This window comes from Lepidothrix coronata, unplaced genomic scaffold (assembly GCF_001604755.1).
Source record: "Lepidothrix coronata isolate B3197 unplaced genomic scaffold, Lepidothrix_coronata-1.0 Scaffold41, whole genome shotgun sequence".
Taxonomy (NCBI): Eukaryota; Metazoa; Chordata; class Aves; order Passeriformes; family Pipridae; genus Lepidothrix; species Lepidothrix coronata.
Genome location: NW_016690221.1, coordinates 5,003,159 through 5,016,268, shown reverse-complemented (window position 1 = coordinate 5,016,268; position 13,110 = coordinate 5,003,159). Strand labels below are relative to the sequence as shown.

General features: G+C 51.4%; 1 protein-coding gene across 1 annotated transcript; it reads right to left on the bottom strand.

Moving 5' to 3' along the window:
• Positions 1-3,748: 3,748 nt before the first annotated feature.
• CLEC19A (C-type lectin domain family 19 member A) lies at positions 3,749-11,877 on the bottom strand. The gene is made up of 5 exons (XM_017813328.1): positions 11,762-11,877; positions 6,114-6,279; positions 5,548-5,641; positions 4,635-4,767; positions 3,749-3,845 (listed from the first exon to the last, which is right to left on the bottom strand). Exons 1-5 carry the CDS (start codon positions 11,850-11,852, stop codon positions 3,766-3,768), a joined length of 564 nt encoding a protein of 187 aa, XP_017668817.1. The 5' UTR covers positions 11,853-11,877; the 3' UTR covers positions 3,749-3,765.
• Positions 11,878-13,110: the final 1,233 nt, after the last annotated feature.

Genomic DNA, 13,110 nt, shown 5'->3' with positions numbered 1-13,110 from the left:
CCAGGGGTTTGTTTTTATGATGGGCCTCGCTGCTGCAGCCAGTAAATGTCTGTAATGTACTGTCTGAGCTGCTGGAAGCCTGTTTTTTGGTCCTGAGATATTTTTGTTCTCTGTCAAAGGGAACCACTCTGCACCATCCTGGCCGCAGGGCAGGAGCTGAGCCGCTACTCAGGCAATTAAACCCAAGGGAAATGCACAAGAAAAAGCTCGTGATTCAGCTGTGCAGCCCTTATCCTCCCAGTCATTTTCAGGAGAAAAAATCTTACCAAATCAATAGAGGAAAGGACAGCTCAGCCCAGCCAGGCATCAGAGCAGTCAAGATAGTCACCAGGGAGGAAAATCCTCACCAGGCTGTGTCTGGGCAGCACCAGCACTGCTGGTGACATCCAGCTGTGACAACCACCTCCCATATCCCAACATCCAGCAGCATATCTCAGAAAATAAAGAATAATCATAGTAAGAATAAAAGGAATCAAAAGGTCAAAGGTGCAGGTAGGCCCATCTCTCCCCGCTGCCATGCCAGGGCTGGGGACAATATTGTCTGTACAGCTCAGAAATGGGGTATAGGAGGGTAAAGGCACTTGTCACAAAGAGACTATTTTGGTTCACTACCAGGCTGCATCACACACTGTCCACACTTACCCCAGCTTTCATGCACTACAAAAGAAGATGTTCAGCTCCTAAAAAAATCAGTGTCATAAAAGGACCCCCAGAAATCAATCACTTGCAAGTGATGTGCAGGAGAGTTGTGGGAAAGTCCTGCTGCTGCCAGCTTCCCACTGCCTGCACCATATAGCAAGTCAGAAGGGAGAAATTCAAGCTAACAGGGGAGTGAGGGGTTGTGGGACAAGGAGCATGGAAAAATAAAAAGTTCTGCCTGGAGAGCTGGAGTGCCTCCCAACCACCCAAATTCTGGGACCATCTGTGTCGAGGGAAAGGGCACATCCCAGCTTCCATCAAGCCCTGACCTCGCCAGATCCACTAGAAGTTAATTAAGGAGGTGAAAACTCCTGTTGTTTTCTGAATTTTATTTGATTACTGTGAAACAGAAGACACTGGCAAGGAGAGATGGTTGATTTTTAAGAAAGGACCCTGGAGCCTGAGGAGAAAGACAGGGGGGTTGCAAAACAAAGCCCCTATTAACTTTGGTCCTGACTTTCAGGTCAAGCATGTTCAGTTCTTTTTACCTGGAAATGAAGATATTAATTGGAGGTGACAGCTTTCATAGAGCTCCCCATTAGCAATATTTTTAGCCACAGTAGGGCCCAGGTCTTCAAACACTTTCCCAAGGGAAGGTTTTAACCTTTCTTTTGAAACATCTCATACCACTCACAGGGAAAAAAGACAGTTGTTTGGCTCGAGGCATACCTATCCCCAGCCGTGGTGAACTCCCAGCTCCTCTGAGCAGGGGACACAGGAGGAGCAGGGAAAAGAAACTGGGGAGAGGCAGGCTGGAGCCCGGAGCAGAGCTTGGCACCGTGCAGCAGCTCTCAGTGTGGCTCCCACCCAACCCTCCCCATAGTGATGGGCTCTGGGCACAGCCAGCCCAAAGGGACTCTGGGGGTCTGCTGTCCCCACTCCCTGTGCTGTGACTGATCTCCCACAAGGAGATGGGACGACACCTCAGCACTGGCACTCGGAACCAGGAGTTCATCAGACACGTCCCCCACCACGTTTGGTTCCTCAGACCCTTTTCTGCCACAGACAAGGTTCTACACATCAACTTCCTTTAGCTTGTTGGATCCAAGAGCTTTTTTTTTTTTTTTTTAAACAGCTGGTTTCTTTACATGCTGTTATCATTCATACATAATTTATTGTTTTCAAACGAAACAAAAGCTTCTAGAAAGCACATCCAGTGTTGAAATCTAAAACTGAAAGCTACACAGATTGTTTACTTTCCATGTAAATATATAGATAATCTGTGTATATAATATATATAAAATCTAATAAAAGTAATATAGTTTCATTTATATGTCTTATCCATTTGTATATATATTTATATAAACATTTTAATATATTTCTAAAAATACATAATCAGGGATGACAGTGCTTCATTATTTTAGAAACTTGCTCCAGCACATACATTCCACTTACAACACCACCATTGTCCCCACCAAGTTTTCCAGTTTCTCTCTAAGTAGAAATATATTTCAGCCAAAAGCTGAGCTGCCATCTGAGGAACTTCCAAGCTCCCAGTGGAGCCCCAGCCACTTACCTTATGGTATTCAGTGTGACCACTCTGGAAAGTTTGAAATGTTATATTCTAAGATGGTGACATAAAGGGGGACCAGACAATTTTATGGGGATGCTTTTACCCATCTTTGCAGGCAGTGGCTGAGATGGGGCAGTCCAGGGCTGTCCCAGCTGCTTTGGTGCTCTGAGACCCTGGGGCTTTGCCACAGCAGGAACCAAATGGACACGTGGCTCCCAGGAAAAGGCAAGGGGCCCCTCTGCAGCTCCCTCTGCACAGGGCTACTTGCAAAGCCACCTGGACTCTATAGGGCTGTGTGGGATCAGAGTTCACACCCCAAGAGCTCCCTGGGGAGCACTGGATTTATTGCATTTGACTGGGTCCAGTAGTGCCCTTGGAGCTGTGTCCCCTGAAGGAGAAGCATGTTTTTACCTCCATAGCACTGCCTTTCCCTTGGACCCTGGCATCAGCTTGGCCCCACTTGCATTCAAGCCCTGCAAATTCACCCACTTACAAGGAGGAGGGTCCCATCTCCCCACTGAGCAGTTCAAACAAGGCACATTGCAGCTGCCACAGCCACACACACCTCACAAAAAATGATTTACCTGGAATATAGAAGTACCTCTGTGGTGCCTCCTGCAGCACAGGAGGACATCAGCAAGGACTGACGGAAAGAGCATCATTTATTTCATGGGAATCAGGGTTGGACCAAACGCTACAAGCTCTCCCCACCCGGGACAGGGCTGTGAGGGTGGGCTGACCCCCAGCTGGTGTGTGTCAGCCCCTCATATGCCCTCCAGCTGATCCAGTCATCCCTAAGTAGCCACGGCCAAACCCTGCTCACCTGCTGCAGGCAGGAATGCTGCAGAGGTGTGGGGCAGTGACTGGCCCCACACCCTCTGTGAAGTGATGCTGTGTTTGCTGGGGGCCAGGCAAAGGGCAGGGTGAGCATACAGGCTGCCCCAGGGACCCCAAAAACCAGTCAGGGTCAATGAAATAAACTTTTCCATGCACCTACCCCCCTCCCCATACCTCTGTAATACAGAGCAGATTGGGGAAAAAACAGGTTTTTTCACACAAACCCTGGGGAGTCACTACTACTGGAGTCCCAGAAAGACAGCGGAGCCTCCACCTGCTGTTTGCTGTTTATTTTAGCAGAGAGAAAAATACTGTGGACAAGAGGCATTTTGCATAACTTAACAGAAAATAACACTTTTCCTTCACAGATCAACAGGCAAAAACACTTCCTACACATGGCTATTTTTTGGTGCTAACAGTTTGATGTACTGGTAAAATCATGGGCTTCCTCTAACACGCTGTGATAGTTAATCTGAAACCCAAAGCCAGACTTGGGCTTGGAGGGCTCCTTTGCTGTTGAACGTAGCTCCCATCGCTGTGGAGCACCAGGTTCACCCCCAGGGCACTCCCAGGAGGGATTTTCCAGCCAGGGGCTGTCTGGGGTTGCCAAGCAGTCCCATGGCTCTCACAATCCATGCCATGTCCTGACTTCTCTTCCCTGGCATGGCTGGAGAGGTGACCCAAAATGAGGGGGAGCACGGGCAGCACCAGCAGCCTCAGTCCAGGGCCAGCGAGGGGATCTTGCAGACGAAGGGGAAGGCTCTGCCACAGGCATTGTCATTCCAGGAGCGCAGTGCTACCCCCCAAAAAAAACCAGACATTAGCTGAAAAAAGGCACAAGGAAGTAACTACATACCACCCTTGGGACCAGGACCTCCTGCCATTATGGGAGGCTTTCCCTGGGTGTGCTCCCATTTGCACCACTCCCAGCCATGCCCCCTCCCAGCATTCCCCTCCCCATCTGTAGGGGATCCTGGGCCCCAGCTTGGACATGGTAGTGGAGGAGTAGCTGCAAACACAGTCCTGCACCCCCAAAATATATCAGGAGGCTGCCCATGGACAGGGCATTTATGTATGTCTGGGGGTCTGGACACAACTGGCTGGTCTCACTGGCAGTGAAGATGTGAAGTGGGATTTTTGCACAGGCAGGGTCTTGTCCCACTTGAGCAAGATTCCCTGGCCTGAGCGTGGGAGAGAAAAGGTGGCAAACCAATGGGTGTTTCCATGAGCCTCCCATGTGGGATGGAAAATGAGAAAATTTGACCTTTGGCTAAATTTGGTAATTCTTCAAGGCAGCTGATGTTCCTGCCCTGCTGCTGCTATGGAAGAGGGAGATGGGCTGTGAGCAGCAGGAAAACGAGCATGTGTCTGTGTGTGTCTCTGTGTGTGTGCGTGTGTATGTACACGGTGAAAAGGGAAGATATACCCCTTCTCTGTAATGAAGAAAGAAAATAAGACTAAAAAATTGAAATGAAATCCTCTGCCTGCCTCCAAACTCTTCAGAAAAGCAGGAGCTGCGGTGCATTGAATTTATTGACATGCAAACAACACTGAAGGTGCCCTCAGTACCCAGTGCAGCACTCACCACTGCTGTGTCTGTACCAGATCTGCACACAGTCCTCCTCCTCCGGGATGGAGTGGATCCCGTCGTCAGGCTGACTGCCATCCCAGTAGTGGTAGTCGTAGGAGGAGCCGTCTGTCCACTCGAAGTGACCCTCCTGGCATGGGATGGGTGGAGAAAGGCCGTCACCGCAGACCCACGACTGCAGAGGGTGAGGGGCCCACTCCCTTGGAGACCCCATCTCCATCCCCAGTGCCACCCAGCCCAGGGACATGGGGAGAGACTGTCACCACTCAGCAGAGGCCAAACACCTTATTTGGGTTTTACAACTGAAAACTTCCAAGGACAGCCCCAGAATTCACAGTGTTCTCACCAGAGGAAGCCCAGAAATTAAATCCATATTTTCTTTTTTAACACCCCCACCCAATTCTGTGTTCCTTTTCCTCTGTGTTCCTTTTCCTCTTTCTTTTCCATTCCTTTCTCAGTATCTGTGAAAAATTTGCTGACACGGGACTGTTCTCCTGATGTCTCGATTTTTCTTTCTAACATATTAGACTATATATTTTCAACATGTCAGCTTTGAAAAGTCACAGAGTATCACAAGAGAGCAATGGAACTTGGTGATTTTTGACACTGGAGACCTTTTCAGTTTATCTGCTCTTCTTGAACAAGCAGTACAATACTCTTTCTATTAATCCAGTAATAAAATATGAATAATTATTAATTATTTATATTCATGTTAGTAGCACTTTTAAAAGCAGACTGGAAGGGAAGAAATGACAACTTTCTCCACGCACTGCACAACAGATCCTATGCCACCACCTGGTTAATGGGGCTCTAAGGGGCAAAGGAGAAAACCAAGTGGCTTTACAGGGGGAAAACGCAGAGAGGTGAATTTTTCAAAGCCATTTCCCACACGATTTCAGAGAGCTCTCACCTCACGCAGGTCGTTGAGTCCCGTCCAGATGTCGGTGGGGATGCCGGGCACGCGGCTGTTCACCAGGTCGTACACAAACACGTTTTCTTCCCAGCTGGCAAAACAGAGCAACCCAGAGCCACCGAGGGGGTATGTCAGCAAATGGTCAGGAGTGCCCCTAAGCATTCCCCCTACCACTGGACCCATGGCCAAATGGGTCCCTCTCTTCTAATTACTACTTTCCTGGGTCTAGGCAAGAGGAGTTGGTGAGAGCTCAGGGAGAGGGAATGAGAGAAAAAGCCTGTGTAATCATATTGCACTTCCATCCCTTTTTCAAGAGTAAAAAACACAGTTTGTGGAAATTTAGGGAATACTATGCCAGTTTTCCTGCCAGTCCAGGAAAAGACATTTTCTATATCACCTTTGTGTGCCCAGTGCATCAGACTTGACCAGGTCGCTGCTGCAGAAGGATGCTTAGGCTGGAACACGAGGCTACAGCTGACAGAGAGATTGTGCTGTGGGAATGGGACTTTGTCCCCATTTTCCTTCCTCCCCATGCTGTGATAACATGTTTCTGCACCCCTCACCTGTGGATGGAGGCCAACTTGGCTGATCTGATGCCAATGGAGAACTCAGCACAATAGAGGTCGGCTTCAGCCCAGGTTTTGTTGATGGGGAAGTACCGGTAGCAGTGACCTTCGTACTCCGTCCAGAAGAGCGGGCAGGAGTAGGCATGGACAGGCTCTGGCATGGCTGGGGGCAGAGCAGAAGACAGCTGGTGGTGGTGAGGCAGCATTGCCAGGCAGCTGAGCAGGCAGTGGAGGCAGCAGTGCCCAGCCCTGCTCCCCCACCTCATGCAGGCAAGTAACTACCAAACACACACATGGAAAAACCAATCACTGCGAGCGCTGTACAAAAGTTTGCAAAAGCGAAAACACATTTTGCACAAGTTGTGGGCTTCTCAGCTTTAGCATCTGCCTAAACCAGGAGGGATATTCCAAGCCAGCTTGACATCATTTTCAAAGAGGGTGCTTAAAATAAAGGCACTAACATTTGCTACTGAGGAAACCAAGATAAGGGCTCCTCTCACCTCTATCAGGCACCACCAGAGTCACAGTGCTGGGATGGGAGCTGACAGCCAGGGCTGCGGGGTTATGGCCGTGTTCTGCCCTCCTGCAAGGACAGCCTGCACTTCCTCCCTCCAAGGAAACCCCCTCACCATCCCTGTCCCTGGATGCAGCCATGCACGTACGCACATGTTGGATTTCAGCCCCATAAATAGCCGGGCGAGGCGCGCGTGCCGCCGGGAGCGGTGCCAGCCTATCTGCCTCCCACCACGAGATAAGAGCTGGGGCCACGGACCTGCTCATCATCCCTTGACACTTTTCAGCACAGTGGGGAAGTTGCCCCAAAAGAGGCCATTGTGGGGGCAGGATGTCTTTCTGGAGCCTTCACAGTTGCCGCTGTGTAAACACGGCAGTGGTGTTAACATGTTGCTCTGATCTCCTCCGTGCCTGCTCCCTGTCACGCATGGGGAGGATGCAGCACACACCACACCCTCCCCAGCATGAACACAGGTGGAACACCCAAATCTTGGGGCACAGAGGCTTAACTCTCTTAGCTGCTGGTTTTTGAGCCTTGGGGCATTGCCAGCTCCCCCCAGCCAGTTCCCACATCCCCATGGAGTCCTGGTCTGGGGTCAGAGCTGCTGCTGGAGTGAGCAGGGCAGTAGGCAGGGCGGGCGTGCAGGGGTTGAGAGCAGACATCAGATGCCATCAAACTATCCAAGCAGGTAACAGGCTCAAGCCTGGAAAGGTCAGGGTGGTGCTACAGGGCCTCCAGTACTGAGAGGCTGTGGGGAATGGCTTTTCCCAAGGGTGGGGAGAACAAAACCCTGCCAGTGGCAACGAGGGATGTGGCCACAGCAAGGGAAGCAACAGCACAGGCAAAAGGAGAGGCAAGGTGAATCCAAAGCAGCTGTGTGAGTGTTCATGGAGCCAAATCCTTCCCTGTGCCAGTGCTGGCAGCTCTGGGTGATAATTTCATATTTCATCAGCTCTTTCAACATGGGGATCTCTGAGTGTTCTACAAACAGCCAGCCCCCGGGTCCCTGCTGTCACAGCTCACTCCCAGGTGACAAACCACAAATGCAATGAGCCTTTTTTTCCTCCTGAACAAGGCCAAGTCAACTGCCAGGCTCTGTGGGGCTGTCGCCCTATCAATCGGCCTCAGGTCCTCCAGCCATCCCTCCAGAGGAGCTGAGGCTGGAGGCAGCTCTGCACCCCACAGCAACAAACCCTCGAGGGGCTCAAAGAGCTCTCCCATCCTCCTCAGCACTAATTATGGGCTATGGAGGAAAAAGGATAAGGCATGCTGGCCTGGAAGAGCAGCATAGCTTTAGGGGAGGGTGGCCAAATTGTAGCCAGCTCAGTGGCTATGCAGGGTTCAGCTCTCTGGTTCACACTTGGCCATACCTGCATTGGGAAAAACCCTAGAACAGCCCTAGGAAATGCAAATTATTTTATTGTAGCAATGGAGCAGGACCAGAAACTCTGAGAGCTGATGTGATTCCCCGAGAGTCAAGCACTCCTTCCCTCGTGATGCTGGCCAAGGTTCCCAACCTCCACCAAACACAAAGCAGAGCAGGGGCAGAGGGTCAAACCTACAGGATGAGGCTTCAGCTTCACCACCAGGTCACGGGTGAGACTTGTACCCCCATTCAGGGCAGGGCTGGGATCTGGTCCTGGCTCACAGAGACTCGAGGTTGCTGTTCCTTCTTGTGGAGGGCAGCGAGAGGTCTGCGCCAGACAGGCACCACCAGCAACTGGGATTTTATTATAGCGCCTCGACAAACTCCTCACTTCTAGCAGCATGGTGGCAAAATTCACAGGGCTTATCCCAGCAACATCCCCAGCAAACGGAGCCTTCACTCCTGAGTGCTAATTGCAGTGGGCGTCCCAGTGTCCTGGCTCAAAGACGGGTCCATCAGCACCCCGACTGCCAGGCAAAATCACCCTCCTGTTTGTTCAGAGCAGCTGAAACCGAGTCAGAAACTGAGACAGTCCTTCTTTGTTATTCCATACTGCTTCCCATTAGGTAGCATTAATTTGACGAGCTTCAGTGAACCAGAGGTGCCTGAAGGAATTTAAGGTTAAATATACCAAAAAGGAAAATATGGGAGGTCAGCTTTTAATTAGCATCTCTTCTGTTAGGTCAGGATCAGAGGCTTTGGCTGTCTCTTTGGAGGAGAACTACTGCTCCCAGTTTTACAGGCAGGAACAATTAGGGGAGCTGCTTTATTTGGGGTCTTCGAGGGCTATTTTTAGCAGAAAGGCCATAAGAAACCTGATGTATGGTTGTGAGTATAGGAGCCTACTCATGACTCTATAGGAAACCCTCAAAATCCAAGCCAGCAGCTGTGGGTGCTATTTTGATCTAGAAGAGGACAAGGGTAGCATTTTTGGGATATTTGGACCAAATCCTCACTTTTAAGCGCAGCAGCAAAACATCACCCCAGCACCATCAGCTCCTCTGCACAGGGCAGGAGCAGCACAGCCAGTGCCTGCAGGACAGGGGTTCCTGTTGACCCCAGGTCAGTTCATCCATTTGTCTCCAAATTCCTGGTGAAAAATGATGGCAAGAATCCTTTCTCCCTTTGCTTATTTACAGCGCAACAGTTTTAAGGGCAGGACCATGTTTTAAGGCAGTACCAGCAAAACAGATGTCCAGACTTGGCTGAGGATAAGATTCAGATCAGGCAGCTGTTACTAAGAAAAGCTGGAAAACAAGTGTTTTTGGACCAGAAAAATCTCTGGATTTGTGTCAGTGCCAACAAGACTGGAGCCTTTTTATTTATTTACTAGCTGAGATCCACTGTAGAACCACCAGGAACATCACTTATCAAAATCTTGCAGAAGCTGGCACTGCTCTGCCAAGAAGTTTCACTTCCCCAACTGGCCTCTTTCCAATTAGAAATAATTAACTGAAAAAGTCCTAGCCAGTTTCACAGGAGTTTTTTTTCATTCCAGGATGCTACTGGAAAAAACAAAACAAAACAAAAAAACCCTCAGCTAGCTGTGTGGCTCCCAAACACTCAGCTGGTGAAGAGCAGGTTTGCTCCTGATCAGCTTCATCCCAAGGAGCAATGCTGCCTCACCTCCCCAGATCCACAGAGCTGAGATAGGAGATGGTTGGCAAGAGATGCCCATGCAAGGAAGATTCCTGAGGGGCCATGGCTCCATCAAAGGGGTTTAGACAGTAGATCGGGTTAGGTCAGTGCTGACAGCAGATGCTCTTTTTACTGCAGAGCATCAAAGAGCTCCATTTCATCAACAGCTGACAGCTCACCAAAAAGTTTAGGGGCATTAGGAGACACCTCACTGAAAGGCATGGTCTTGAGATATCCCCCCTTGGCACATCCACAGGCTAATGCTGCCATCTGACCTGAAAAAGCAAGTGAACCTCTTCAGCTCTTGGCAAGCAGCTGGTTTGGAGGATGTCCATCAACACCAAGAGGTTTGTCTGGAGCTAATGCCAAGGGAGAAGAGCTGGGGAGATCCCTGTCAGGTTGGCTGGGCCCTTCCCAGGGCAGAGCTGCCCCCAGAGCAATAATATCCAAGGGCTGGGATGCTGAGAGCAAGGGATGGGGAGTGGCCCCAGCTGGCAGAGCTGGGGCTCAGGATGAGCATCCTGGTGCTTGCCAACACCGAGCCACCTCTTATCAGCTCAGGCTGTGGGGAGGGCCAGCAGCATGGCTTTACCCTGGCTTGGCACTGCTGGAGCAGTGGGCAGTTACAGGGCATGGGTAAGACAACAGGGTTGGGACAGGGGACCCCCAGGACCCCTCCAGGATGGCTTCAGGAGAACCTGTCTGTGGCTAGGCTGGGGGGTTCAAAGTGCCAGCTGAGCCAGACCTCCACCCCACCACAGTCTTGACACATCCACTATGTCCTCATTACTGAGTAGACCCAAAGAATAGGCATTAAAAAGGGGAGGTTGTGGGCTGGAGCCTGTGTCAGGGGCTAAGACAGTGCTGTTGTGTGATGTTAGGATGCCTCAGGGCACCCATGGATTTAGAAGCACTGACAAACAATGCCACCTTCATGTTACTTGCAATATTTGTCTTTCATTAACAGATGAAAGAGTCTCACACTGAGTGTCCACAATCGAAGCAAGCAGATCAAGGGAGGGATTTTGGTCTCGTGTGTCTGGGGGTTATATGGAGCTGGAGGGAATAATATCCACTGATGGATGTGAAGCTCATTTAGGCAATATTTCCACACTCTGAAATGTTTTTTAAGGTGCATATTACAAATCTCCAAGTAAAACATTTAACAGCAGTTGAAGCACATTGGAAGGGACATCCTTTCACACCAAGGGCTTTGCTTTTCAAAATCCTCTCATGAAACCAAGCTGGTTTTACAGCTTCAAATCTTCTGCCAGGTATGTTTGGAGTTATAAGGGTACAGCCAACACCGGGAGCAGCACTCCTGCAGCTGGCACTGACAGATAGGAGTTATCTTGCAGAGTTTTTTTCCTTCTTAATTAGTTTTGGCAAAGCTCCCACAGATTAGTTGTCTGGCAGGAAAGTTGGGCTTGTATCGATCCTTTTTCTCACGATCTCACTGAACAGCACTTAAGGAGCCCCTTTCTGCTCAAATTCCCAATAAACCTAACATGGTGTGAACAAACTTGGAGCAGCAACTCTCACTTGAACCAACCCCATGTAAAAGTTTGGAAGAAACTTAAGTGACATAGAGGAGTCACCATCACCAAGAGCTCTGAGGGAAAAAAGAAAAATAAGGGGGAATCCCATCCCTGTGGCCACTTTTCACACACAGTGAAAAAGTTAACGGGGAGCCCCGGTGGCCACAGCCCTGCACCCCTCACACGTGTGCCTTGTGCAGTGATTCCTGCAGTCCCCGCAGGACCCACAGCAGGGCCACGGCCCCGAGCCACCTCAAGGTGTTGGTGAAGAGCAGACAGTGACACACAGAAACAAAGCCAGCCCAGAGAGACTTTCAGCATCCCGAGGAGAGGGACCAGGGCTGCCCTTCTCACGTCCCCATGGCAAAGAAGAAAGTTATTTCAAAGAAAGTCAGGGATTTCTGGAGCAGGCAGAGCAGGGGGGAGCCAGCTGCCGGCCCCGCGGGAGGCACACGCGCTCCTTCCCTGCCGCAGCCAGCGCCCATTAAATCACCTTCACCCCGCGCCGCAGCCGCCGCCGGGCACTCACCTTGGCTGATTTTGATGTTGGTCTGGGGGAAGGCGTGGGCGGCCAGCAGGGCGGCGGCCAGCAGGGCGCACAGCGCCCGCCCGCAGCCCATGGCCGGGCCGCCCGGGCTCCGCTGCCGGGCGCTGGGGTCGCGCTCGGCCCGAGCCCCGCGGGCTATGGGGGGCGGCCGCCGGCCGGGGCGGATATAGGGGCCGCGCTGCCCCCTCCCCCGAGCAGCGGCTCCTCCGCAGCCCGCCCCCGGCTGAGCCCGGCCCCGCTCAGCGCATCCCAGACGGGACCCGCGCCCGGGGCGCGCCCCCAGCCCGCCCCCGGCTGAGCCCGCCCGCGCTCAGTGCATCCCAGACGGGGACTCGGACCCGGACCCGTGCCCAGGGCGCTGCCCCCAGCCCGGCTCGGGGTGCACGCTGCTCCCAGAGAGCCATTGTCACCCTCCGGAGCTGCAGGCGAGCAAGGACATTACCCCTCCTCGCCCCTGCAGCCGCATCCCGGGTTGATATTTAGTGTCCCCATCCCGCGGCGCCGCGCCGGCTGCGTCCCTCGGGATGCTGGCGGAGGGGACTCTGGGCAGCCCGTCACCTCGAGGGAGTGACAAATGGGACCTTCTGCCTGCGGGCAAGGCCGGCAGAGAGCGGGCAGGGGCGGCGGCGGGAGGGCGAGGGCTGTGCTGACACCGGGGAGCGGCGGCGGCCGGCACCGGGCACCTGGGGAGGCAAGGGGAGAGGGTCCCAGGGCTGCAGGGCAGACGGGTGTAATACATTAATGCCCCATTTTGTGTTGTTCTTTTCTTGTTTTGGTTTTGTGGGGGTTTTTTGTTGTTGTTGTGGTTTGGGTTTTTGTTTGTTTGTTTTTTTCCTTCGTGTGGTTTGTTTGTTTTTTACCCAGAGCAAGGCACTATAACAGCCTGGAAGAGGGAACCCCCAGCTGTGCCCGGGGCTCCAAGGCTATTTCAGAAACGCACACAGTGCCCATCTGCCAGGTCTGTGCTGGGTCCATGCAGTCCTGAAACAGCAGAAAACCTGGTATGAGACAGCACTCTGTATCATTAATAGCCAATATTATCCAGCATGTCTCCTTCCTGTGGTCAACATTTGGTCAGACATAAACTTCATGTGTTTAAAAATATTGTATAAAGTCCTTTCCTAACTGTGGCAGTGGTAAGGGAAAGAGCGCAGACACAAGTACTATAAAATTTTGTGGCCCTGTTCCATTTCCAATTTATGCCTTAAATCAGCATTGAACAAACTGCTTAGGAACACACTCAATGCTGTTCCCTTTTTATTCTTAGCTACCGATTAAAATATTCAGCATTTTTTGAGACTTCAGTTGGGATGACCATTTTTAGAGGCAAG

Coding starts and splice junctions, on each gene's coding strand:
- CLEC19A (XM_017813328.1), bottom strand. CDS start 11,852: ATGGGCTGCGGGCGGGCGCTGTGCGCCCTGCTGGCCGCCGCCCTGCTG. Junction 6,280..11,761: donor CAACATCAAAATCAGCCAAG/GTGAGTGCCCGG, acceptor CTCTGCCCCCAG/CCATGCCAGAGCCTGTCCAT. Junction 5,642..6,113: donor AAGTTGGCCTCCATCCACAG/GTGAGGGGTGCA, acceptor CTGTTTTGCCAG/CTGGGAAGAAAACGTGTTTG.